Source organism: Agrilus planipennis, unplaced genomic scaffold (genome assembly GCF_000699045.2).
Source record: "Agrilus planipennis isolate EAB-ADULT unplaced genomic scaffold, Apla_2.0 scaffold244, whole genome shotgun sequence".
Lineage (NCBI taxonomy): Eukaryota > Metazoa > Arthropoda > Insecta > Coleoptera > Buprestidae > Agrilus > Agrilus planipennis.
The window spans coordinates 342,484-367,335 of NW_020438980.1; the positions used below are offsets into that span (position 1 = coordinate 342,484).

The 24,852-nt window shown below is 34.9% G+C and overlaps 1 protein-coding gene across 1 annotated transcript in view; it reads right to left on the reverse strand.

Annotated features, from left to right (window-relative positions):
• Positions 1–24,852, reverse strand: part of LOC108739991 (nose resistant to fluoxetine protein 6-like) — an 86,586-nt gene that overhangs the window by 40,050 nt on the left and 21,684 nt on the right. Inside the window, exons 2-3 of the mRNA XM_025975531.1 lie at positions 12,576–12,787; positions 1,850–2,076 (exon numbers count right to left, since the gene is read on the reverse strand). Coding sequence (XP_025831316.1) covers positions 1,850–2,076; positions 12,576–12,787 — 439 coding nt within the window. The remainder of the gene's footprint in view (positions 1–1,849; positions 2,077–12,575; positions 12,788–24,852) is intronic.

The window sequence follows — 24,852 nt, forward strand, 5'->3', positions numbered from 1 at the left end:
TCGGGAATCTGACACTACCCAGTCGTGCGGACGGCTGGGTGTCTTTTGAAGATTTCCCCTCTTCCACGAAAACACAAAAAAAAAAAAACAGCTCTCCACCACCGAGCGGCATGGCCTAGAGGTCTAGACCATTGCTTAGCATTCGGGAGGACGCCAGTTCGATTCCGGGTCCGTTTACCTTGGTCCAAGTTTTCCTGTGGTTTCCTTGGATCACTTAGGCAAATGCTGGGGCGGTAATATTCCACAGATAATCTTTCACTCTCTTCTGTCTTCATTTCGTCCGTCTCATCTTTCTCAACCGAACCACCATCCACCCATTCCCACGATTCCTGAAAGCAGGCTGAAGAGGGACTTCCGCCCTACCTTTCGGCATAGTCCGGAGGGACTGCCCGCCCACCAGCATTACTGGCTGGTGGGAATGAAACACCCAAAAGTTTTTTTCAGCTCTTCACCCAGTCGCTGTCGAGACGTCGAGATATAATCTACGTTTATGTTGTCAACGCGGCACCACCACTGAGAATGTCAGCCGCAGTATCTGACGAAACGTCTGAACGGGTTCACTTAGACCATGGCCCTGTAGCCCGAATCTTCATTCTACTATGGATTCCGGCCGTGAAAGCCTTTGTTCTTATACTTTAGATTAATTAAATTAATATAATCTGCAAATCTAAGCATACTAATCATTTGCCCTTGTATATCTATACCTACAGGTGTACTGTCTTTAATGATGTTGATCGCGTCTTCAATGTATAGATTAAAAAGTAGCAGTGACAGTGTGCATCCCTGTCTGACTACCTTCCTAATATTTATTTCTCTACGTTGCAGCCCATCTGTGTAACTGCCTGTTGCTCTATAGAAACTAAGTAAAAAAATAAAAAAAAAATTTCGGAACAAGCCCATTACTCGCGATCGGCAATCTTGCTTCAGATATTCCGCAGTGAAGTAAGCTACCTGTATGTTCTCATGCATCTGATTTATTGCTGTTGGTTCATTATTTACGTAAGTTTAAGTTATTCTGATATAATGTCTTACATGATTTCGCTGCATCTATGTTTCCAAGTTATTGTGCTAATAGATTTATTGGACAAAGTGTCATAACATTAATTTATAATGGCTGACAGAGGGAAATTCTTCAGAAATCTTGATGTATAGACTAGTTTGAAGTGTTTTTGAAGTTAAAAATAGCCCTTAATATTACATTATTTGTTAGTTGTTAACTTATCAAATTGAAGTTCACAATAGCACTGTAAAATAATTTCATAATAAAGTAAGTGGGTGTGTGTACCAAAGCAAGTATGTGTGCAAACAAAAATGATATTGACTTCGTTGCCAATGAAAGCGATTAACAATAATACGGCCCGTAAAAAAACATAAAATTTAGTCAAGCCGTTTTATCGCTTAAACAAAAAGTCTGCACAAAAGTAGATTTGGAGAATTCTCCAATGAATATTTGTTTACGTATTTGGTACTTTATGTAGGGAAGCTGTCCGTATGGACCCCAAGAAGCATACAATATTTATTTATATTGTAATGGTACATTTTTTTAAACTAAAGCGTGCAGAAGATAAATTGAAATGATCAAAAATTTTGAGAAACATTGCAGTATAGTATAAGGAGATTGTATATGCATATTAAAGGAGTAACTGCTGAAAACTTTATCAAAGAACTTGAATCTTTGCGGAAGGCAAGGTATCTAAAATGAAAGCAATCATTTTGCGGTAAATTAGTCTAAATAGCATAATAATTAACTTCACCATCAGTCATTTGTCGAATTAAATTCTATTTTCGGCTATGTCTTTTTTAAATGCTGTATTATAATAGTTTCTAATTGTATCGTTATTTTAATTACCAAAAAGCGATATCTGTATCGTTAAAATTATTCAAATCACTTGATGTTTGACACAACTTCTGGGAAACTTCAACTGTATATGATATATTCTTCGTGGTTAATAGAGTTCGTTGATTTTTAATCTGGTCGTTCAATGAAATTTCTATGTCACTGGCGGAACAAGAAGCTGGCAAACAGATTCCAACAAATGCCACATCTCTGCGTATCTGAGAACTGTCATCTTTTTTCTGAAAATGTTAAATAATTCGTTAATAACGAATGTTTCTTTTAGAATTTTTATTAAACTTAGTCTAAGGTCTAGCTAAACAAGGCAGGGTTACTTATGTGCCATTTAACACAAAATAAAAATGCAACAAGCAGATTTTAGACGGGCTGGTGTACTTTGCCCACTGAAAACATTATTGTTTTATATTTCAGAGACACAGATTTATAGATTTATTCAATTATTGAATTTACTTATCTTAATTATTAATAACTTCTTACGCATTTATCAACAAAACTGAAAATATGTGTTTGAAGTACAATATTAACAGAAATTTCAAATTGCATTAGCAAAAATACTAATAGTGTTATTATTGTGACAAAAGTGTGCATTAACTAGGACAATGATAGTACCAAGTAAGTACTATATATTTATAGAAATAATAAAAATAAAGCATTTCACACAATATTCACTAACTTGTATCAACCCAAGGGAATTCTCAAGTTATCCCTGTTTCCCGGCCGACTAAATGTGTGCTTTGTGTGTGTCACTTTGCCAGTTACCTACACGATCCCTTTTTTAATCATTCATCATACTTGAAACATGATATCTGACTATTACAGAACTGAAAGAAATATCCTATAACTAGGAAAAATTTGTAAAAGAATATGTGTTACATTTTACATATAAACCTTATCATAAATCATCGGTTTCGATGTTATTTTTAATAAAAGTAATTTCGATCGAACCGTCGTATAAACGGACCAGTTTTTGTCTTGTCCGTTTTGTCTTGCTCCGTTATTTTAGTATTTGATAACGTTATAAAATTAGGTTGCTATCGAGTGGTAATTATTCAATATCTGATATTTAGCAGACCCATTGTTGTGATAAATCCTAATTATTTTATTTTGTGCAGTGGTTGTTACGAATCTGACTTTCAACAAATTCAGTGCTGTGTCATATCTCTACTTTTGGAGGAACCTTTTGCTAAGCTATCGAGAATGAAATGTCTAACAACTCTGAAATCTCGCTTCCCGATGATGCTGTCTTTGCGGACGACCAAAGCGTAAAGTTTGATCAAATTCCACGATGACTTGATCATAGAAAGTCGCAACTCCATCACGTGAACGTCCAATAACACTACGAAAATCGAAGTCTTCGAACAGAAAGTCTCTCTTCTGCAAGTTGAAATAAATAAATGAGAATATCGTTCTCTATAGACCCCTTAATGACGACACGATAACGAAGCTATTGAAGACACAGTGAAATTGTCCTTCTCGAAGGCTGCACTCGAGCTCCCGGATCATCATCATCATCGACACGCGTCGCCTCGGAAAAGAGAGTAGAAATCATCCTTGGTCAAATTTAATTCTACGACCTAGGAAAATAAAACGTTCCGAGTTGTAGCGGAGCTGCGAAAATTCGGTCCATTCATATCTAATGACCTATCTGGAGCGGAGAGAGCCTAGAGACGTTGATGCCTTGCTGAAAACATCAATCATCAGTTCCAGGCAGACCTAGTGGTGGCTTCACCATACTGTACAACCCTCCTATTTACAATATTGAATGTATCTTTTATCGAACTTCATCGCCATCAAGATTTAAACGACATTTGAAGCGATATACTCAAAAACCTCAATACCCCAGCGTTTATCGGGGATGATTTTAATGCCCGCGTTTCAAATCTTAATCCATTTGACTTAAAAGTAACTTGTAATTATTTAAATATGTTACCTGAATTGGAAAATAAAATTATTAACGGTAAAGGAGAACATTTGATGGAGTCTATGGAATCACACGAAATGCTATTGTTATTGTCGAACCTTCCCCGACATCCCCGCAAAATTACCTCTAAATTGGGTTGCAGTGTTATTGTTTCAATTTGGTGTTCGATAGGTGGTACTTCCACGTGCGTTGATCTGAAAAGAATTCAGAGGCCGAAGACATCTGACCGTAAAACTATTCTCCTGTCTTTAAATTTTCAGCTCCCTCAAATCATGAAACCTTAACAACCCTTCTCCGGGTAAACTGTCTTGCAAAAAAGTCGATTGTGCTGGTGAACAGAATTAAATAAAATTCTTGGTAATGTGAACGAACTCAATTCGACTCATAGGAGAACAGAGGACTATATGTGTGAATAAGAAATAGGTAGGTTAGCAGGACAACTTCTCAGGCATGAAAGTATAGTCAGAGACTTATTAGATTCAGAAAGAGAAGTTAGGAGGGGTAGAGGTAGACCTATATTAGATTACTGTTCGAAAATAGATAATGATATGGGTTGTTCTAGTTTTACGGAAATGCGAAGATTAGGTCAGGGTAGGAAAGAGTGGAGGTGCGTGTCCAAACAGTATTAGGACTAACTGACGACCTTATGATGAACCAACTTAACGAACGGTAAACCGTGGTTTGACATGGAATATCGTTCGGCAAAAAGGAACTTCCGTATAGTATTGAAACAGTGTCGTTATTCCCACTTATCATGTGAATCACTCACACTGTTACGCAAAAAATTTTTATAAACAGCTAGAAGTTAAAAAAAAAACTTTTAACTTGAACTTAAGACTTGTGTGCGGCTCAAATGAAATATATATATATATATATATATATGCCTCAATTTATTATGAAAAAGAATAAAAATAAAAAACATTTTTAATAACAAGCTTTTATTTAAAAAAGCGCGAACTAAAATGGAAAAAATAAAATTAAGTGACATGTCTTATACATGTGTTATATTCCAAAGTTGTGTATATGCATGAATATAGTATATAAATTCTAGGTTCGGAGTGATCCCTCTGTTGGTAATTTTGAATGTATAGTGAATCTGCATAACAAATAGCGTACATCAGTGCCTCAAGCTTTTAAAGTTACCAAGAAAGGGGTCACTCCGAACCTAGAATTTATCTACTATATTCATGTATATACATATATAAGACATGTCACTTAACACGTTTTTTGAAATAAAAGCTTTTTTTTTAATAGGTTTTTTATTTTATTTTTTTTATTTACGTAGAATTCGATTAACTATTGTTCTTTCAAATTGTAATATTTCCTGTGTATCAAATAGACTTGCTTAGTGTGAATTAGTTAGTTAGGGGAAGCTACAAAGCACCACACAAAGGTGTATACGTTTATCTATTTTTATTGTCGCATTTTTGTTCTATCGAGTTTCAAATCCCGATAATATCATAATATTGCATTGTCACGTACATGAGTATATCAAATTTTAGCTCAATCGGATAACCAGAAGTGGTCGAAAAATGGCTTGCAAGATTTGACGCGGACAACTTACATACGCACATTACGGGGTTTAATAGCAATTTGTGAGCATTTTGATCATCATTGTAATAAAAAAATAATAATATATAATCTGTCGTGTTGCTAGTTTGTCAAGTAAACAGCTTCCTTATAACACTGTGAAATACCCAAAAATTGTGCATCTGTGCTGGAAAGTGCAACAACCCTTTGTTTCTTTCCCATGATATGACAATTCCTGTTAATTTAAAAATATAACTTGTGTATGACCTTCTACTAATAATGTCACTATCCCAATCAGCATCAACAAAACCATTGTTTTGAATCACCTTTCAAGGCGTAAGATTTAGTCTTCTTTAAACATTTTAAAATTCGTTTTGCATGATGCTCATGTTCCTTGGTGTAACAGTTTTTAAACTGACTCATACAACTCACTGAATATGCTATATCAGGACGACTTAAAACAGAAAGGTACATTAAACTACCTATTAGCTGTTGGTATGGTAAACTATTATCACATTGGTTACAATCATTGGGACTCAATTTGCAATCCATAGGCGTGTCTGATTAACTACAATCCACCATGTTAAATTTGCTTAACAATTGATTTACATAGCTCTCTTGGTCCAATTTTATCATATTTTTATTAAAGGAAATTCCCATTCTTAAACATTTCCTTATTTTACCTAAATATTTGATCTTAAAGCTACTTCCTAATATTCTTTTCAAACTATTTACATCCTCATAATCATAACTTAACCGTCGTGAATACTTTATTCAATAATCACGTTAGGAGGTGCTATACGTGGAAGATGTCAGGTGATTTAGAGAGACATCAGTTAGATTACATACTTGTTAGGCAAAGATTTAGAAAACAAATGATGGACTCTCGGAGTTAACCAGAAGCAGATCTGGATAGCGAACATAACTTAGTAGTTATGAAAACCAATTTTAAATTGAAAATTCTGAAAAAGAGGGAAGGTAAGAAATATCTTGACTATTAAAAGCTAGAATGTAACAACGCGTGATAGGCTAGGTACAAGGACAGATGAAATACTAAAGACGACGGGCAAAACGAATGACAGGGACATAGAGACAGAATGGAACTGCATTGAAACATGCCTAGGAAGCTACAGATATACTAGGTCTTAAACAAAACGAAAGAAGGAAATCGTGGATAATAAAGGGAATTTTAGAGATGTAGGATACAGTAGTAATAATTAAAGAAGCAAGGTAGGGGTCATTTTGATAGAAAATGAGGAAAATAAGAAGAAAAGGTGGAAGAATATTTAGATAAACTATACACATGCCATGAATGAGGAGATATATTAGAGAAGGAAGATTGTGGGGTGATAGATGAGCTAGGTTATTATGACACAAGAGTTCGATGTAGCATTAAAAAATTTAAATAACAATAAGGCGCCAGGTATAGATGGGATACAAGGGGAGATTCTTAAACATGCAGGACGAGAGGTTAAAGATCGTATGTTTAAGCTAGTTAGCACACTTACGAGACGGGGAAAGTCCCAGAAGATTATAAATGGAAGGTAGTAGTAACCATAAATACATAGAGAGGTGCGCATAGGTGCGAGACATTTAGAACAAACAACAACTAACTTCCCATGCGTGAAAAATTTTTACTAGAATTGTACAGAGGAGGAAGGAAAAAATAGCGGAAAAACTATTAGGGGAAGATCAATCTGGGTTTAGAAGAAATAGAAGAACGCGGGAGATGATTCTAGCTTTTCGGGGAACAATAGAGAAAACGATAGAAAAAAGTAAGAGTGCGTACATAGGATTCGTACATTTACATTTGACAATGTTAAAGGGATCAAGATGTTAAATACAGTTAAAAGTGTAGGGATGAGTTATATAGATAGAAAAGTGATGCTTAGTAGGTATAAAGAACAACAGGCAGCTATAGAGCTAGGGTTGCAACATAGACAAGTAAATATTAAGAAAAAGGTCAGACAGGGGTGCACACTGTCATCGCTACTTTTTAATCTACACATCGAAGACGCGATCAGCATCATTGAAGACAGTAGAACTGTAGGGATAGGTATGGAGGGGCAAAAGATTAGTATGCTTAGATTTACAGATGATATAGCGGTATTAGCATCCAGCAAAGAGGAGTTAGAGATAGTTTTAAATAAAATGCGGGACTGATAAAACAGTGCTGTATGAAAATAAATAAAAATGAAACAAAAATACTGGTACGCAAGGGAAGAAAAAGTAAGAAACGGCAAATATAAAGAAAGGAGTCGAAAAATTTAAGGAACTGACCGATTTTAGGTATTTAGGCAGTCAGTCAGAAGGAGTAGTAGGGATATAAAGCAGAGGATAGCGCAGGGTCGAGTCGCCTTTCATAACACGAAGTCACTTCTGTGCTCGTGAACGGTTCATTTAGAAATTCGAAAAAGGTTGTTGAAGGTGTATCTTTTGATTGCGGCGCTGTACGGGTGCGAAACATGGAGAGTGGGCGCGGCGGAAAAGAAATGATTAGAAGCGTTCGAAGTGAGAAATTTAATCAGAAATAGGCGAGATAGGTTAGTAGGACATAAAGGTCTAGTCAGAGACGTATTAGAGACAGAAATGGGAGTTAGGAGGGGTAGAAGTAGACCTAGATTACATTACTTTTCGCAAATAATTAAGGATTTGGGTTGTTATAGTTTTAGGGAAATACGAAGATTAGCTCAGGATAGGAAAGGTTGGAGTTGCGTGTCCAACCAGTCTTAGGACTGACGACCTTATGATGATTGTGATGATGAAATATGGTCAATTCAAACACGGTAGTAGGGCAGAAGTTTTTTTTATTTTTGCAACAGAAGCACGCTATTTGTCTGACATGAAATTAAATGAAAAAGATGTTACTGAATTTATAAATAATCATTTTTCATCTGAGGCGCAACGAGGTATTTTAAATGTGGGATTTCAATCATTTGAAGACGTAGAATTGCTTTTTCGGAAAATTGACAAGACTTGGAACCGAAAATTGTTCAGTCGAAGATAATTACCGCGCGGGAATGCGCGAAAATGATAAAAAGGATTCGCTGGCTTACTAAAATATTAGGGCCAGAAAGTTTGAAATTCGTCACACCGTACCTGGACGATATGTTGATTTTTTCACAAAATCTACAAACACACTTAAACCATTTAGAAGAAGTTTTTAAACGGCTGAGCAAGGCTAACATAACAGTCAAATTACGTACATCTAGTTTTGCACGAGGTACAATAAAATTTTTGGGTCATATTACTTCAACAGGGATCGAGATGGATCAAAACCGAATTAAGGCAGTAGAGGAATTTCCCGTACATAGAAATCTAAAGGCATTCCTTGGGATGTGTAGTTACGATCGTAGATTTTGTGAGGGGTTTGGGGAATTAATACCATTAGTTAAATTGCTCAGGATGGATATATCTTGGAATTGGGGGGTAGAGGCGAAAATAGCCTTCGAGGAAATCAAATTAGCTTCTTTAACGGTTACAATGCTTAAACACCCTTTATCTAAGGTGGAATACTTTATTCAAACAGGCAGTTCCGATTATGCTATTGGTGGGTATTTATTCAAATTGACCCCAAGGCTAAAGCTCGTAGTATTATTACATCCTGCAGCAGGCTATTAGGTAGTACACAACTAAATTATACGATTTCGAAAAGGGAATTATTAGCCATCGCGTTGAAGTCTTGGAGTTTTGAGTTTGGGTCAGTGTTTGACAATTATTACTGATCACAAATGTTTGCTTTTCGGAATAAATGCAGATTGTCAAGCTCACGGTTATCTAAATGGATACTTTTTAACAAAGAATTTGCTCCAATTATCAATCATTGTTAGGGCAAAGACAACGGTTTGGCGGATACACTATGTAGGTATATGGTATGATGGTAAATACTATTATGGGGAAACACCTCAAAAACCCGGTGTAGAGATCAATTCTCTCAAAGAAAATTCTAGGGGTCGCTTAGCTCTAGCTAAACTTCAGAACATAGGTAATGGACATAGAGAAGATGAAGAGTGAATCGAGAGATCCGTCGATTGTTACGGGCATATTGTCATGATAAACATACTATATGGGCCTACTGGTTAGATAAAATAGAGATTTGACTAAATAATGCCATTCATCAGAGTACGGGGTTCACTCCCAATGAATTGCATTTTGGTAAAGAACGTGAAAATCCAATCTAGAAAGATAAAAAATTTTCTGTAGACCCTCAGTACAATCGTATATGTCGTGAAATAGCTTATGAAACTCTTCTCTCCAAAGCTGAAAAAAGGAAAAAGTGTTATGGTTCAAAAGTGAAACCAGAAGTTTTTGAACACGGAGAGTTGGTTCTAATATGAACAAATTATTTGTCTTCGGCGGAGGATCACGAAATTCGTAAATTCTTTTTACTTTAAGGAATTAATTGCAATACGGTAGATTACAGACAACAATAGTAAAAAAATAAATAAACAATAAATAATTAACGATGTGGTTCCTTCACGTATTCATCTGTAGGTAGCGGAGAGTCCAGAAATGATCAAACTTCATATCCGCTAGCAACCTCAGTTATTTCCCGAATAAAACGCTGGTTGGTGTTCTTCCAGTTGTCTCATGAACGGCGGATGTATAAGCCAGGAAAAATGGTGGTATGTGTCGGTCCCAGTCAGTTTAGTGTTCGTTGATAACGTTTCTTAAATTGGTCTCCAGAGTGGCGTTAAATCGTTCAACCATTCCATCAGACTGTGGATGTAAGAGCGTAGTCCTCGTTTTAGTAATGCCCATTAGTTCATTAATATTTTTAAACATATACAGGTATAATATCAGCCCCAATTTTAAAGTATTCGGGGAAATGATCCACCTCAATTCTTGTATTTATTGCTTCTTGTACTGCTTGCATTCTTGTTTCATTTCTTCCTGAGCTGCTTTCAATTCTTTTTGTCCTATTTTTATAACATCTTGTACTGCTTTTAAAGATTAGTGATACAAGTGCACTCACGGTAGTGGAGTTAAAAGAACAGTTACGTAACCTGGGTTTATCTACTACAGGAAATGGACTTATAGTGCGATTGATGGAAGCAGATCCTCCAGGTATATGGATGGCTTCTAGAGAGCAGAGTAATGAATTGGTAACAAGTGAAATGAATCGAAATATGAGAATTCATCGTTCATTTTTAGAAGAACAAAGTAGAGGTTCTGTGTCAGAAGAGGATACAACAGGAAGAGTTCAGGGTGAGACTGTACCAGAAAGCGAGGAAGGTAACAGGCTCATCAGAAAGGAGCTTGAATTGTTAAGAAGTGAACGTTAATTCATGCAAGGGAAAATTTCTTAGTTAGAACGTGAACGAGAGTTAATGCAACGAGAATATGCAATAAAGAACAGGAATGTACAGTTTTAGATGCCAGTAGTTCCGATAACCAGTGTCAATGATGTACGTAGGTAAGTCCTTGAAAGATTATGATGGTGGCGTAGAGTTCATTGAATGGGAAAAGCAAGTGCGTTTTTTGAAAAAAGTGTTTGTACTAGATGATGATCTGTTGAAAGTATTAATTAGTAGCAAACCAAAAGGAAAAGCCTCAACTATTAAAGACAATGAAAGAATTCTTTGATCATACATAGTTCAACGAAATTACAACGAAAAAGAGAGTTTGAGAATCGCAAATGGCAAACTAGTGAAACGTTCGATGATTATTAGTATGACCAGTAGTAGTAGTAGTAGTAGTAGTAGTCCCAGTTAATGATGAAGAGAAATTAATTGAATATTTGATTGAGGGTATTTCAGAACGTGCGCTTCGTAATCAAGCTCGTGTGTTGCGTGTGAAGAAAAAGTCTGAATTGCTATTAGCCTTTCGAGGTGTAAACTTATATGTTGAGCCAAAGCATAAAAGAGATATTCCGAATCGAAAGTTTGATCGTAGGGTAGCAGAAAATAAATCAGAAAAACAGAAAGCTACGGAATCTGATATATCGAAGAGTGATGATAAAGGTCAAATACGTATAATTAAATGCTAAATTTGCAATAAAAAGGGTCATGTGACAAGTGATTGCAAAAATGGTTTAAGAAGAGAAAAAGAAGCTTAATTTTGTCTTCCCCTGCTGCCTTCTTCATTTTTAGCATTTTTATTGCCCGTTTTACTTCTTCTAATATTATTTCCTTATCTTTTTTCCTTTCTTTCTTCTAATGTTCCTTTCAATTGTTTCGCAAAGTGCTCAGTCAGTGATTTCATCAGTGTGGTTAAAAGAAAAAGTTGTTTAAGATAGCATCAACAATTCACAGTTCGAAGCCGATTCTGTGTGTGAGTTGTATACGTAGAAGAGAAAACTAACGTGATAGAAATAAGTACCCACAGGGTAGAGAAAAGCATGTCCAGTCGAAAGCTTATGTTTACGTATTATGAATCTAAAAATATTTTAACTATGACTGCATAAAAATATTTTTTGTACATAAACAAAAGTAACAAAATATAAAAGTTTTATCAATGATACGTGTCCTTCTCTAGGCCCTAATTTAACTGTTTGACTTGTGTCTAATTTATTCCTTGCATGAATTGAATAGTCCAAAGTTAACTTATGATATGATAACTTACAATAATATAATTCAATTACTTTACCTAATACATGAACCCGAAAGTCACAAAATAGAATTTATTCGAGCATCACGTTGTAGAAGCACACATACAAATACATTACTTCTGGATAGCATAATATGAGAGCTCAAAATTCATAAAAAAAAGTATATTAATATAACATATGTATATGATAAGTACAGATGACGTTTACTATACTGTCCGCATTGATTCATTAGCGTTATTTATAAGCAGCAAGTGGGTTGGGCGATATTTTTGTCAGTTACGACGGAAATAGTACTAAGAACGCATTTATGTTTAATGGTTAAAAATATTAAAAGAATTAGTTACTTACATCCCTATTTTTAATACGGCGATCGAATAGCAATGTCCCTCCCCTCTATTTTAAGCTCATGTTTGACCCCTACACAATAAATAATATCGGAACCTTTCTCTATCGGTAGATTAAAACTAAACTATCGGGAGAGTTAGACAAAAATCAATTAACAGTGCGTATACCTAATAGTTAATGTTCTATATTGTGGTTTTCACAAAATTGTGGCCACACATACAAAATGTCCTGCAATCATCGCATAAGTTAGAGCCACAAGTCAATGAGAACGGAAAACAAAATATAATTTTTATTAAACTTCGTTTAGAGATAGTCAGTGCAATTAAAGTCGATAGAGTTTACAAAACAGAGTAGATAAATATATTTGTACTCACGTAAAGCTTATTTAATAGGGATTCATACGGAGAATACTCAATTGAGTATTGATTCCTTCCATAAGATAAATTTAGTCCTTCCATATATACTTTAGTTAAACAATACTGAGTTTCAAAGGGCGCCATTGCGGTTAGACATTCATCCCAATCTCCAAAATGATAGACATTTCCACTTAAAATACCAGTTACTGAAGAACTAGTGGCATCGAAAACTAAAAAACAGAACAATATAAATTAAATTATATAACACAATTATAAAGATATGTATACAGATTAAAACATAAAGCAGAGTTTGTGAGATTCCAAAGGACCTACGAAACCTGTTTCAAATATTATTACTGTCAGGGGTGGGGTCATCTATTTCGTTTCTGTTAAGATATTGTTAAAATAAAACGACACAAAATAACACCAATAGAAACGTTTATTTTAAATAAAAAAATATGTATGGAACTGTGCGTAACAATTATGCTCGCCCAAGCAAATGTTACCATCACGGTCAAGCGTCTAACATCGAATCCCTCGTCTGTCCCCCTTGATCCAGCGTTCCTCCATCGGGTGACGCAGTTGACGCCAAATATGTTCCGATAATCTAAACAACTGATTCATTCCGTTCACAAAGGAATGGTTCTTAACAATATAATTATAATCACTCAGTATATTTATTTAGAAAGTTGAGATCAGAAGAAAATTAAATAAATAAGTAATTTCGTTTCCCACTTTTGGTAACGATTTCAAACATTTACTTGTCCTAATATTAATTTTTATTGTAATGCTTCAGAACAAAAGTTCTTTATCCGGATTATTCTTTTTCGTATAAACCCATCGGTTACTGATTATTTTCTGCTTTTCTGGTTTTTTAACAAGAACCCAAGTTTTGTTTTCGCATAATGAATTAATCTCGCCCTGCATCGCGGTTTTCCAAAGATGGTCTTATTTGAATTTATTGCTTCTTTATAATTTGAAGGTAAGCTTCTGCTAAGTATGTTATTAAGCAGCTATAAAACTCGGTCGGTTTTATTGTATTTCTGTGCCGTAATTGTCTTTGGTGTTCGTCTGAAAATTGTAAACCCTCTTGCTGTTCCTCCCTCTTGATGCCAATGTTACCGTCCCTTTCAATTTCTTTTTCGTTTACATCTCGACTTAATATGACATCTCTTATACTAAGAACATAAACACGATAACCTTTGCAATCATCAACATAACCTACTAATTAGTTTTTAACTGCCTTTTGATCTTATTTCTTATGTTTTTCGGTAGGTATGTGAAAAAAACATTCAGTGCTAAAAATTTTGAAATGATTTACCTTTGATTGTTTACCATTCCACAATTCAAAAGGGGTTTTGTTTGTTTGTTTAGTTGGTCCGGTCGGGTTTCTTACGTGTACTGCTATATTCATTTCTTTAACCCACAAGAACGAAGGTAAATTTGATTTTGAAAGCATCATTTACAGTATGTCTAATTCTTTTGTTACTCAAAAAGTTTTCTACACACTTATTTTTAGATTCTTTTCCTCCGTCAATATGAATCTGTTTTACGTTTTATTTTAAGTAATTTTTAATTTCGACACAAAATACTTTCAATTTTTCTGTTACCTCCGATTTATGTCTTATAGAGTAGATTTTCCGAAATTACAACAAATTTCTTTGTTCTTATATTACAAAAAACTGTCTTTAAAGATTGCGAAATACCTTTTCTTTCCTAAAGACTCATGTTGCATTGGACTGTAAATATATGTGCTAAGTATTTCTCTAATGATAAGGGCACGTTCAACCTTTCCATGAAAACTCGACCTTCATAAAAATTTCTTTCATAAAAAGCATTTATATTTAATTTATTTTTTTAAATATGTCTATTGTTTTGATGACAAAGTCGTTCGTGTCATAATTGCACACATTCTGCCATTGTCACGCATGAATTATTCGTTTCATTTTTAAATTACATACTTTTGGTAATAAAACACGAATATTGATTTTATAAAGGTTTCCTGCATCTGAGCCTATCACAACAACACTTTTATTTTTATTTCCTTCCATTATCTGTGATTAGAAAACCTATTCCCTTCTTTGCAACAACTTTTATAGAAATAAATTTTGTTTCAAATTCGGTACCTACATACAATACATAGTACATTGTCCTGTTTTGAATTTTATTATCCACAAATGTTTCTATTTCTATTTTATCTTTATCATATGTAGTCATTAAAGCTCCATTTCCTATGCAAATGTTCACTGGTTCCTCAAATTTGTGGAAAGAAACAAACTATTTCCGACGATTTGCCATATGATTCCATGCTGCCGAGTCGATCAGTCAATAATCGTTTCCACTGTTGTTTACCCTTTCTCCAATAAACGCTAATTTTGCTGTTGAATCCCGCTGCCAGATCTACTGCTTGTAAAATTAGAATTTTCCTGTAGTGGATTCACTTTGCTTTTATTGTGATAACAGTTCTTGCTTGTATGATCTTTCTCTCAGTTTTTATTCAAATGTACACTTTTTTCACAGTTATAACAACTGTATATTTTTGTGCTACCAATTCACCTATTTTCCACTTGAAGTCTAGCAACTGTATTTATACCAGCGATAAGTTCTCATCTGATTTCATGTCATGCATTATGTTTGCAATTTGTTCTATATTTCTTTAAGAGTTGTGCAATTTAAAAGCAAGTTCAGCGGTTTTTTTCTGCTGATGTTAGTGTCTGCTTAGCTTTGTAGGCTTTTAAAAATTTCTTCAAATAGGCTTCATATTCCTCACTTCCTTCTTCAGGGTGAGTCAAGTCACCTTTAAACACTTATCAAATCGTCGTCTTCTTCTATGACGTGTAAATTAGATAAGGAAACAAAAAGCACCGAGAACGTTCGAGAGACATTATCTTATAAACAAACTTGTTAATGTGTAAATTTTATCGGTTTATCGTGTATGAATAATTCTTTTGTTCTAACAGGAATAAAAATACATATTTTGTCAAAAATTTAAGAAAAATAATAAAGACAAAAATCACTTTAATATGAATTTGACAAATAAAACTATCAAAAACTATTCTAAAAATAATAGTTAACATACAATTAAGGAATGTCAAAAAGAGATTTTCTATAAAGGTAAACTTCAAAATTTGTTATACAGTGAAAGCAGAACTGGCCCATGCACGCCAGCTTATCTGGAATTGTGGCTAAAACCAAAACAATGGGGTCAGAGATTTTCGAAAGGAGACACTCTTGAGCCTGCTAGATTCGCGATCGGTCATATATAGAATGCTCTATCCTTTATCGTGTATAACGCTGATATGTAAAATATTGTAGATTAAAGACTAGTTAATATATTTTACCTATATAAAATAAAAACTAAAAGTGTTTCTAAATTCATCTCCAACATTTCAGGAGTGGGATTTTGACTCCGAACGTCCACAATTCTGAACTTCATAGACTCTTTTTGGTTACAACTGTGCGTAAAAAAAGGCTGTTAAACGTGTGTGTATTTCTTTTTATCGAATTTTCTATCTGAGCGTGTACGTTATGGAGCCTTCCGAAAGCCTGTCCGAAAACGAAAGTTTACCTGAACGTAAATCCAACGCCAATTGGATGCTTTTTAAAGATACTATCCTATCAGACTTTGATACATCATTAGGTAACCAAATGGTGATGATTGGTTAAAGAAAATTAACGAATGCGCCGAAATGTACCACTAGGATGAGGTCAGCGTTATTTAATTTACTTTGTTTACCTTAGAAAAGTTAAAAGGGCTGGCAAGGGTTTGGTATGAGGGTTTAAGCAGTAATAATTTTACCCGTCGGTTCATGTAATTAAAACAAAAGAATGTTTCCAAATATCCAAATTACCTGCAGCAGACAATGTTCAGTTAGGTGATCGTTTTACTATTAATTACATATCTGATTCCAAAAACGCAGGAGAAATGTTTTACAGACAAACCTATAACTTATGCACCTTATCGGCTATCTCTGGCGGAACGGAATGAGGTAAAAACAATGATCAATGATCTTCTGATGTACAAAATAATACGGGAGTCTCAGTTGTTTTATTCTAGTCCCATATTATTGGTTAAAAAGAAAGACGGTGCTAAAAGGATTTGCGTAGATTTCAGAGATCAAATTACCAAAAAGGATAGATACCGACCACCACTGATAGAGGACTATTTAGACAGATTGGCAGGTTCCCGTTATTTCATAGCACTGGACTTGGTCTCAGGATTTTATCAAGTTCCTATGAGTCTAGAATCTGTAGAAAAGACAGCGTTCATAACGCCAAACGACCATTATGAGTTCCTCCGTATGCCGTTTGGTCTTGCTAACGCCCCTGAGGTATTTCAACGCCTTATGAATACCGTCTTGGGAGAACTTAGACATGAAACAGCACTGGTTTATATAGATGACGTTATCATACCAGCTAAAACATACAAAGATGGATTACGCAAATTAGAAGCGGTTTTACAGAGGCTCAGAGATCATAATTTAACTTTAAAACTTTCCAAATGCTTTCTTCCAAATCACAATAGAATACTTAGGACGTGAAATATCAATCTAAGGGGTTCGACCAGACAGACGAAAAATAGCAGCAATATTGGATATGCTCATCCTTAAAAATATTCGACAATTCAGACAGTTTTTGGGGCTGGCTGCGTATTACCGGAAATTTGTCGGACGATGGTGGCTCGAAATGCAGGACTTTGATTATGAAATTGAATACAGACCTAGTGCCAGAATGGCACATGTAGATTGCCTGAGTCGTAACCCACCTTAATAAATACAGCTGGGGTCGACTGGCTACAAGCAGCGCAGTTAGAGGATGAAGAAATATGTCGAATTCGAGAAATTTTAGAATCAAATAATCAAGATCCAGGCTTGAAGGTATATTTTGACAACTACATATTAAAAGGAGACAAGGTTCATCGGAAGTTGGGAAAAGATGCAAAATGGGTTGTGCCGAGAGCCAATCGTTGGCAGATATGCAAACTATGCCACGACGATATGGGGCATTTTGACCTAGAAAAGACCCTATCAAGATACAGGAAAACTATTGGTTTGCAAAGATGCGTCGATTTGCAAAAAAATTTGTTGACTCCTGCTTAAATTGCCTTTACTACAAGACTCCACCGGGACGAAAGCCAGGAAAGCTGCATCCCATACAAAAAGTACCGATACCCTTTCATACCATCCACCTTGACCACCTTGGTCCTTTTCTGAAATGCAATAAGCGCAATACACATCTACTAGTGGCAATAGATGGTTTTACTAAATTCTGCATCATCGAACCCGTACGAGGTACAAAGACAAAGTACGTAATCCGGATAGTTGGAGACATAATAAATATATTTGGAGTCCCAGTGAGAATGATAACGGACCGAGGTAGCGCATTCACCTCGCGAAGATTTAAGTAATTTTGTTCAGAATATGGCATAAAACACGTCTTAAATACAGTCGCCACGCCGTGTGCGAATGGGCAATGCGATAGATTTAACCGCACAATCCTCAATTTTCTGGCAGCATTAAACGGGGGCAAGGAAGATGATGAATGCGACTTACAGGTTAAGACAGTGCATAGGGGACTAAATAACACACTCCATCGAACCATGGGAACTACGCCCTCTAAAGTGCTGTATGGGTGTAAACCACGTAGCATCCCAGAGTCTATAATACTAAGCGAATTTATGGATCAATTTGATCGTGCGGACTTACCGACCCTAAGACGAAAAGTAGGAGACCGATTATCCGCAGATCAAGAGACTCAGAAAAGGCGTTTTGACACAAAACGATCAAACTCTAAGGAATACAAGGTCGCCGATCTGGTGATGATTGCAAAAACCGATAGTCCAGCCACCGGTGATAACCGAAAGCTACAACCCAAGTTTAAAGGGCCATTTCGAATTACAGCTATTTTGGCAAACAATAGGTACGCTGCAGACCAAGTGTTCGAGAGGTAACGTAAATGCCCAATTGTAGTTAGTGTTGACAAAATGAAGCATTGGTGTTATTTTTTGGTACTATAAATAAATATTATTATAGGTACATGTAACTATTAAGTAATGTTAAGGGATGTGTATGTCTTGTTGTTAGTTCTTAGTATTTTACTTTTGTGTTCTTTTCTAAAAGAGGGTAGTTTTTATGATAGTTAGGTAGAAAGGTTAGCAGTTAGCATATAGTACAGTGAGTAGAGTTCGTGACGGATAGTCAGCGTGGTCGGACGTCTTAACCATCACTAATATTTATAGTAATAGTTTATCAATTAGAAAGAATATTATTTAACCACGCCACAGTTATTAAAGTTCATAAACAATTACATTGTGTTTACTGTCGTTTCTTCAATTATCTGCCAACACTTGGNGCTTTCTATTGCGCGCATTCCGTGCATAATTTTAGCACCGGGCCTAACATATATACAGTGAGTAGAGTTCGTGACGGATAGTCAGCGTGGTCGGACGTCTTAACCATCACTAATATTTATAGTAATAGTTTATCAATTAGAAAGAATATTATTTAACCACGCCACAGTTATTAAAGTTCATAAACAATTACATTGTGTTTACTGTCGTTTCTTCAATTATCTGCCAACACTTGGGTTACCTTGAAAAACGACAAAACTACGCCTCTCACAAGTGGTAATGTATTAAATGTATACCTATTGAGTAAACATGTAAAGCAGCTAAGCTCGAGACATGAAAATAAAAAAAATAAAGAAGTTGATAAACTCTAGTAAAAAGGGGTACAAATGAAATATCACAGACTTTTCAAAATTCGTTTCTAAACGTTTTGTAAAGTACTCAATGCATACGATGGTACATACGTACATAAATATATATAAAATATATATAAATGCCAAGTACTCGTAAACACTGCGAATTTACAGTCCGACACAAACACAAAATGTTCGAAGTGAGACAGTAAACTAAAACATTCGAATCGTTTGTGGTCTACCCAAATATGCAAAATATTCGATCATGTAAAACGCGGTGCACGATAAACATGATAATTTTTGAGGCATAGGGGAAAGCTATCTTTCTAAACTGTTCGGTGTGCACTAAAACAGTCAATACAAAATAGCCGATTAAGGTGTAAAACACTGAATAAATGAGTGTTCGAAGCACACACCTGATTAATGTTTGATTGGCATCGAATACATCCTTGATACGCAAATGCCGGCGTAATTTAATCCTAAAAATCTGAATATAGACTTTAATGTCTAGGTCAAGACCGGGATTCAGGACAATCCGTATATAAGGAAGGGCGAATGTAAGCAAAACAGGCCCATGCACGCCAGCTTATCTGGAATTGTGATTAAAATCAAAACAATGGGGCCGAGGATTTTCGAAAGGAGGCACTCTTGAGCCTGCTAGATTCGCGACCGGTCATATATAGAATGCTCTATCTTTTATCGTGTACAACGCTGATATGTAAAATATTGTAAATCAAAGATAGTTAATATATTTTACCTATATAAAAGAAAAACTAAAAGTGTTTCTAAATTCATCTCCAACTATAGGTAACAGTAATTCAGAACCTACATATTTGTTTTATTATTATTATTATCAGGAGAATCAAATTGTTATCAATGACAGTATGGTTCTAAGTAATTTTGGTAGATTTGAAAATAAAACAATTAAGAGCGCAAACGGAAACGAAATAGCCAATATAATAATCGATGGGAAAGGAGACACAGACTTGATCAAAATAATATACTTATTTTAGTTTATTAATGTACTTTCAGCTAAGGATGTTTTTAAAAATCTATTGCCAGTAAGTATGGTAACAGGCTCAGAACTTTTAGGTTTATAAAGTCTTAAGAGTATACAATTGAATGAAACTGTCATAGGACTGTAATGCCTACAATTGACGAGATTCCTACGCAATTACAGAATCGTAACCAAAGGAAAGAATTGTGGTAGAGAAGGATAAATCTGAGAATAATGATTTATAGAGTCTGTGCATGCTGAGGAGAATAAGAAATTACTCAGCTCTGGCACCTAAAGAACCAGAATATAGAGACTTCAACTAAAAGATAGAGAATAGAAAATTAGATCAGAAAAGAAAATAGAAAATACAGTTTAATTGATAAACATGCGGTAAAAATAGGTGATTTAAAGTCAGTTCGAAATTTAGAAGAAACACAGATACTTATCTAATCCTTTAGAATATTTTAATAGTTCAGAAAAAATTAATGAAGCAATGCAAAGACACATATCATATAGTGTTCCTAATTTCCAAAAGTATAATTTTCATTATCTCGGAATTAAGCCTGCGTAACCTTCGAAACGCGGAACTATCATACACAATTACATTTGTTGTGGTTCCCATATACATTGGGTCGACTTTGCGAAATTCCAAAAGTTCCATGTGAGGATAACGAAAACAAACAATATGTAGGGTTCTATAATGACCGAAGGTAAATGAGGGAAATGGATTCAAATGAATTCCGTAAAGTGGTCGTAAAGTTGGGGGGAAGAGGTTATATATCGGCCCGTATAATCTGGAGATCGTCGAGTACATCACAGACTGGCGTTGAGTTCACCGGATTCTCGTGCAGCGGATGTTTTCCCTCGGAAGTCAAGAAAGAATAAATGTACGACTGAACTTAATCTCCCGTAGTGGCTCTTAAGTCTTGTCTAATAATTTGTTGCTGGTTTGTTCTTGATCATCTGTCATTAATTTAAGTCCTTTAGTATAAGTTAATTGAACTGTAGTTGTGCTGAATACATAACATAAAAGGGAAAACATAGGTGTTTTAGTGACCTCTGCTACGCTAAGCGACCCCATCGCAACTACGATACCTACGCATTAAATTAGGTCATGCATCGCTAAATTATTTGAAAAAAATTGCAAGATTTCGATAAGAATTATGAGCGAAATTTGGCTATTCTGTATTCATATGTGAAGTGTGTATCATGTCAAATATGCAGAAACTATCATTTAGAGAGACCAGAAGGAGTGAAACGCGAATTAAAGTTATACATACGTATATGATAGGTCCAAGCAAAAATTCATTCTTTTTATTTAGAGGAGGCATATTAGATGAAAAAGAAGCAAAAAAATCTGAACCAAGGAAAAGAGGAAAACTACACAAGAATCCATTAGTTACAAGAAGAATAAAAAAAAGTATTAAATAGACAACACAAGAAGCCACAATAGGAGAAATTAGAGACCAAAGAAAAACGCAGTTCCAAAAGTTGAAAAGTCAATAAAGTACTTAATGTTGGTCGGAAATATGAATGTTTTAGAGGAATGTTGTTCAATATAAAATATTACGGATGGACGGAGAGAGGAAGAAGAATATTAAGACATGTCTTATATCAGGACAACTGCATTATAGGTGTGAAAAATGTTTTATTTAATATATAATCACACCGACGTTTTGCTTCTTAATGTTAAATCTTCTTCAGGGTAGATTATGTAGGTCAAGAATAAAGTACCTCAGTGTAGCCAATTTAACGAACTTAACTTCTAACTAGTATTAGTTTATTTGTTAAGCATAAAATATGACTACAATACAATAGGTCAACAGTAAAAACTCGGTCGTTACTTTATTAATACAAAGAATCAAAAGAATTGCTCGGACAAAAACTCAGCCAGGGGTTCCTGGACTTGCCTAATTTCAAACTAGAGTTCAAAGTTCTCATACAAAAACAATTGGAAGAAATTGACTCTTCTTCACTTCGACTTGCGAACAGAGGGATTGAATAAAAAGTGGTCCTGGAATATATGAGAAACTGGACGGGTAATGTTTATCCATTAAAAGTAACTAAGGTTAATAGCCAAACATCACAACAGAAAGACATGTTGTCCTTCCCAGTTTTGGATCAAGAATGCTTACAAAAGGTTACCTCTATAGAACTTTCCAAACTCATATCTTAGAAATTCATATCTTCTGGTTTCAAGCCAACTTAAACTAAAAAAAACCTAAGGAGCTTACTAAAAGTAATTGTTAAAGAATAAATCAATTATTAAGAATGCAGAAAATACAGGCTGTAAAGGATCACAAGTAATTCTGAGATACTTTACTCTTAACCTGTATAATCTACCCAGAAGAAACATCATAAAGTGAAACGTCGGTGTGATTATATATCAAATAAAACATTTAGGCCTTTAAATTGCTTGAATTGTACTGTAAATAAATATTAGGGAAGCAAATACGAAAGTGCATTATTTAGGAGCTACCTTGTCTTACAGTTTCGATTAATAGACAATCATTCAATGATTAGGAAACAGTTAAATCTAAAGAAGTTTATACACCAGTCTCACACTTTCTGGTGAATAGTACCGTAGGTATTTGCAAAATTCAATATGTACGACTTGTACGCATTTTAATTAGATGTTAAGACGGCATTATTGAATGGTGTATTGGACGACTAAATTTACATGGTTTAGAAGTAAATGAAACACATATGTAAGAGAATTAACGATATTTGTATGGAAAAAGCACCATATGTAGTGAGGTTTATAAAGACAGTAAGGAAACTTCAGTTAGTTTTAAATAATTAAAATAGGTGAAATCTTAGTAGCCAGGAATGTCTATAAAAAAAATAGAGAAAATTAAGTCATTTATGCGGAGCACTTGAGATGAGTTATTTTGATCTTGATGAGTCCAAGTGTTTCAGAATTTAAATTTAAAATTTGAATATTGAATCACAGCGTATACTAACCAATGACGGGCAATAGATAGCTTGGTTTACTTGGCAAAAGTGTTGTGTCTATTAAGCAGTAACTTGTATGTACCCTTTTTTTATTCATTAAACGTTTTTCCTTAACATGGTAACAGAGGTCAGTGGTTAATAACACTATGATTAGTGTGGTTAATAATATTGTGAGAAAAAAAAACATGACGTCGCGTCGTACGTTAAAGTAGACGTTAAATTAGGAGACGAGCGCGTGCTAGAAACCACGAAAATCGGTAGAATAAATAAAAATAGTGAAATAACCCTACATAACGCATTCTGTGTTATGGATATGAAATAAAATTTAATAAGTTACTCAAAAGTCACAAACAAAAGCAAGATAATTTCGTTTAGAAGTAATGCAAAAAATTACAATCTTAACAAGGAATTAATCACGGTCGCCGACAAAGTAAAAGTAAATCGTATATTCTGGTCCGAAGTCATAAAAGCAGCAGCCTACCTAAAAGACAGAGTTTTATCAAACGCACAGAAAGCAGCATCGTCAAACGATGTATTCTTCAACAACAAACCAAACGTCAAACATCTAAACATTTTTGGAAGAGAAATCATCGTAGGAACACCAGAACAACTAAGAAAATCGAAATAGGACGATAAAGCAAAACTGGGAGTCTCACTAGACTACAATGACAACAGCTACCGAGTCTTAATAATAAGATTATAAACACTAGACATGTCGATATGATAAAAGAAGGAACGAAATTGATAGGTTTGGGTGAAGACAGCAATGAAATGGAGAACAACGAATTTGGTAAAGAAGATAGGAACAGTATCGATTCAGATATAGAAAGAGGTAGCAGCACTACAGAAAGTAAGGAAGGAAACATTATCCCCACCAAAAAAAAGCAGAACTAAGACCAGAAATAAAAGACCGAATCCCAAATATGTCAGTGAAGAGCTTGACCTTAACGTACCTGATACGTTCGAAGAGGCGCTACAATCTCCGGAGTCAGAAAAATAGAAACAGAAGATCTGGAAGAAAACAAAACATGGAAATTTGTAGAAAAGCCAAATTACAAGCAAGTGATAGGCGTGAAGTGTGTCTATAACAGGAAAAATTAAAATTTATACAAAACGAGACTTGTAGTAAAAGGATTTCAATAAGAGGAAAAATTATATAACATCTATTCCCCAGTCGTAAATCCAAACCCTCAAAATATTATTCTCTTATTGCTGCAAAAATGATCTCCACATAGAACAAATGTATATCGAAATAGGCTTCCTAAATGGGAAAATCACTGCTGAAGTACACGTAAAACAGTCAGAAGATTTTCAAAAGGATAATAATAAAGTGTATAGGCTTCTGAAATCGCTATATGACCTAAGAGAAACTTCCGACAATGGCACGTGTTGGTTTTTTGTGAGTCATCTAAATTTGAAAACCCAATAAAAGCGTACGTGCGGACACAATAGATCCAAAAACAATTTACGAACAATAGATGCAAGTTTCATGTTGATATTACTTGGCCCAAGTTATCTACATTGATTCGGAAATACGCGAGTAATAACATCTAACCGAAGGTCAAGGGCCTGGTGCAGTCCAACACAAACCACCCTGTTTGGTTTTTTTCCATACCACTCAATTTATGGAATTTGGTGGTGGTG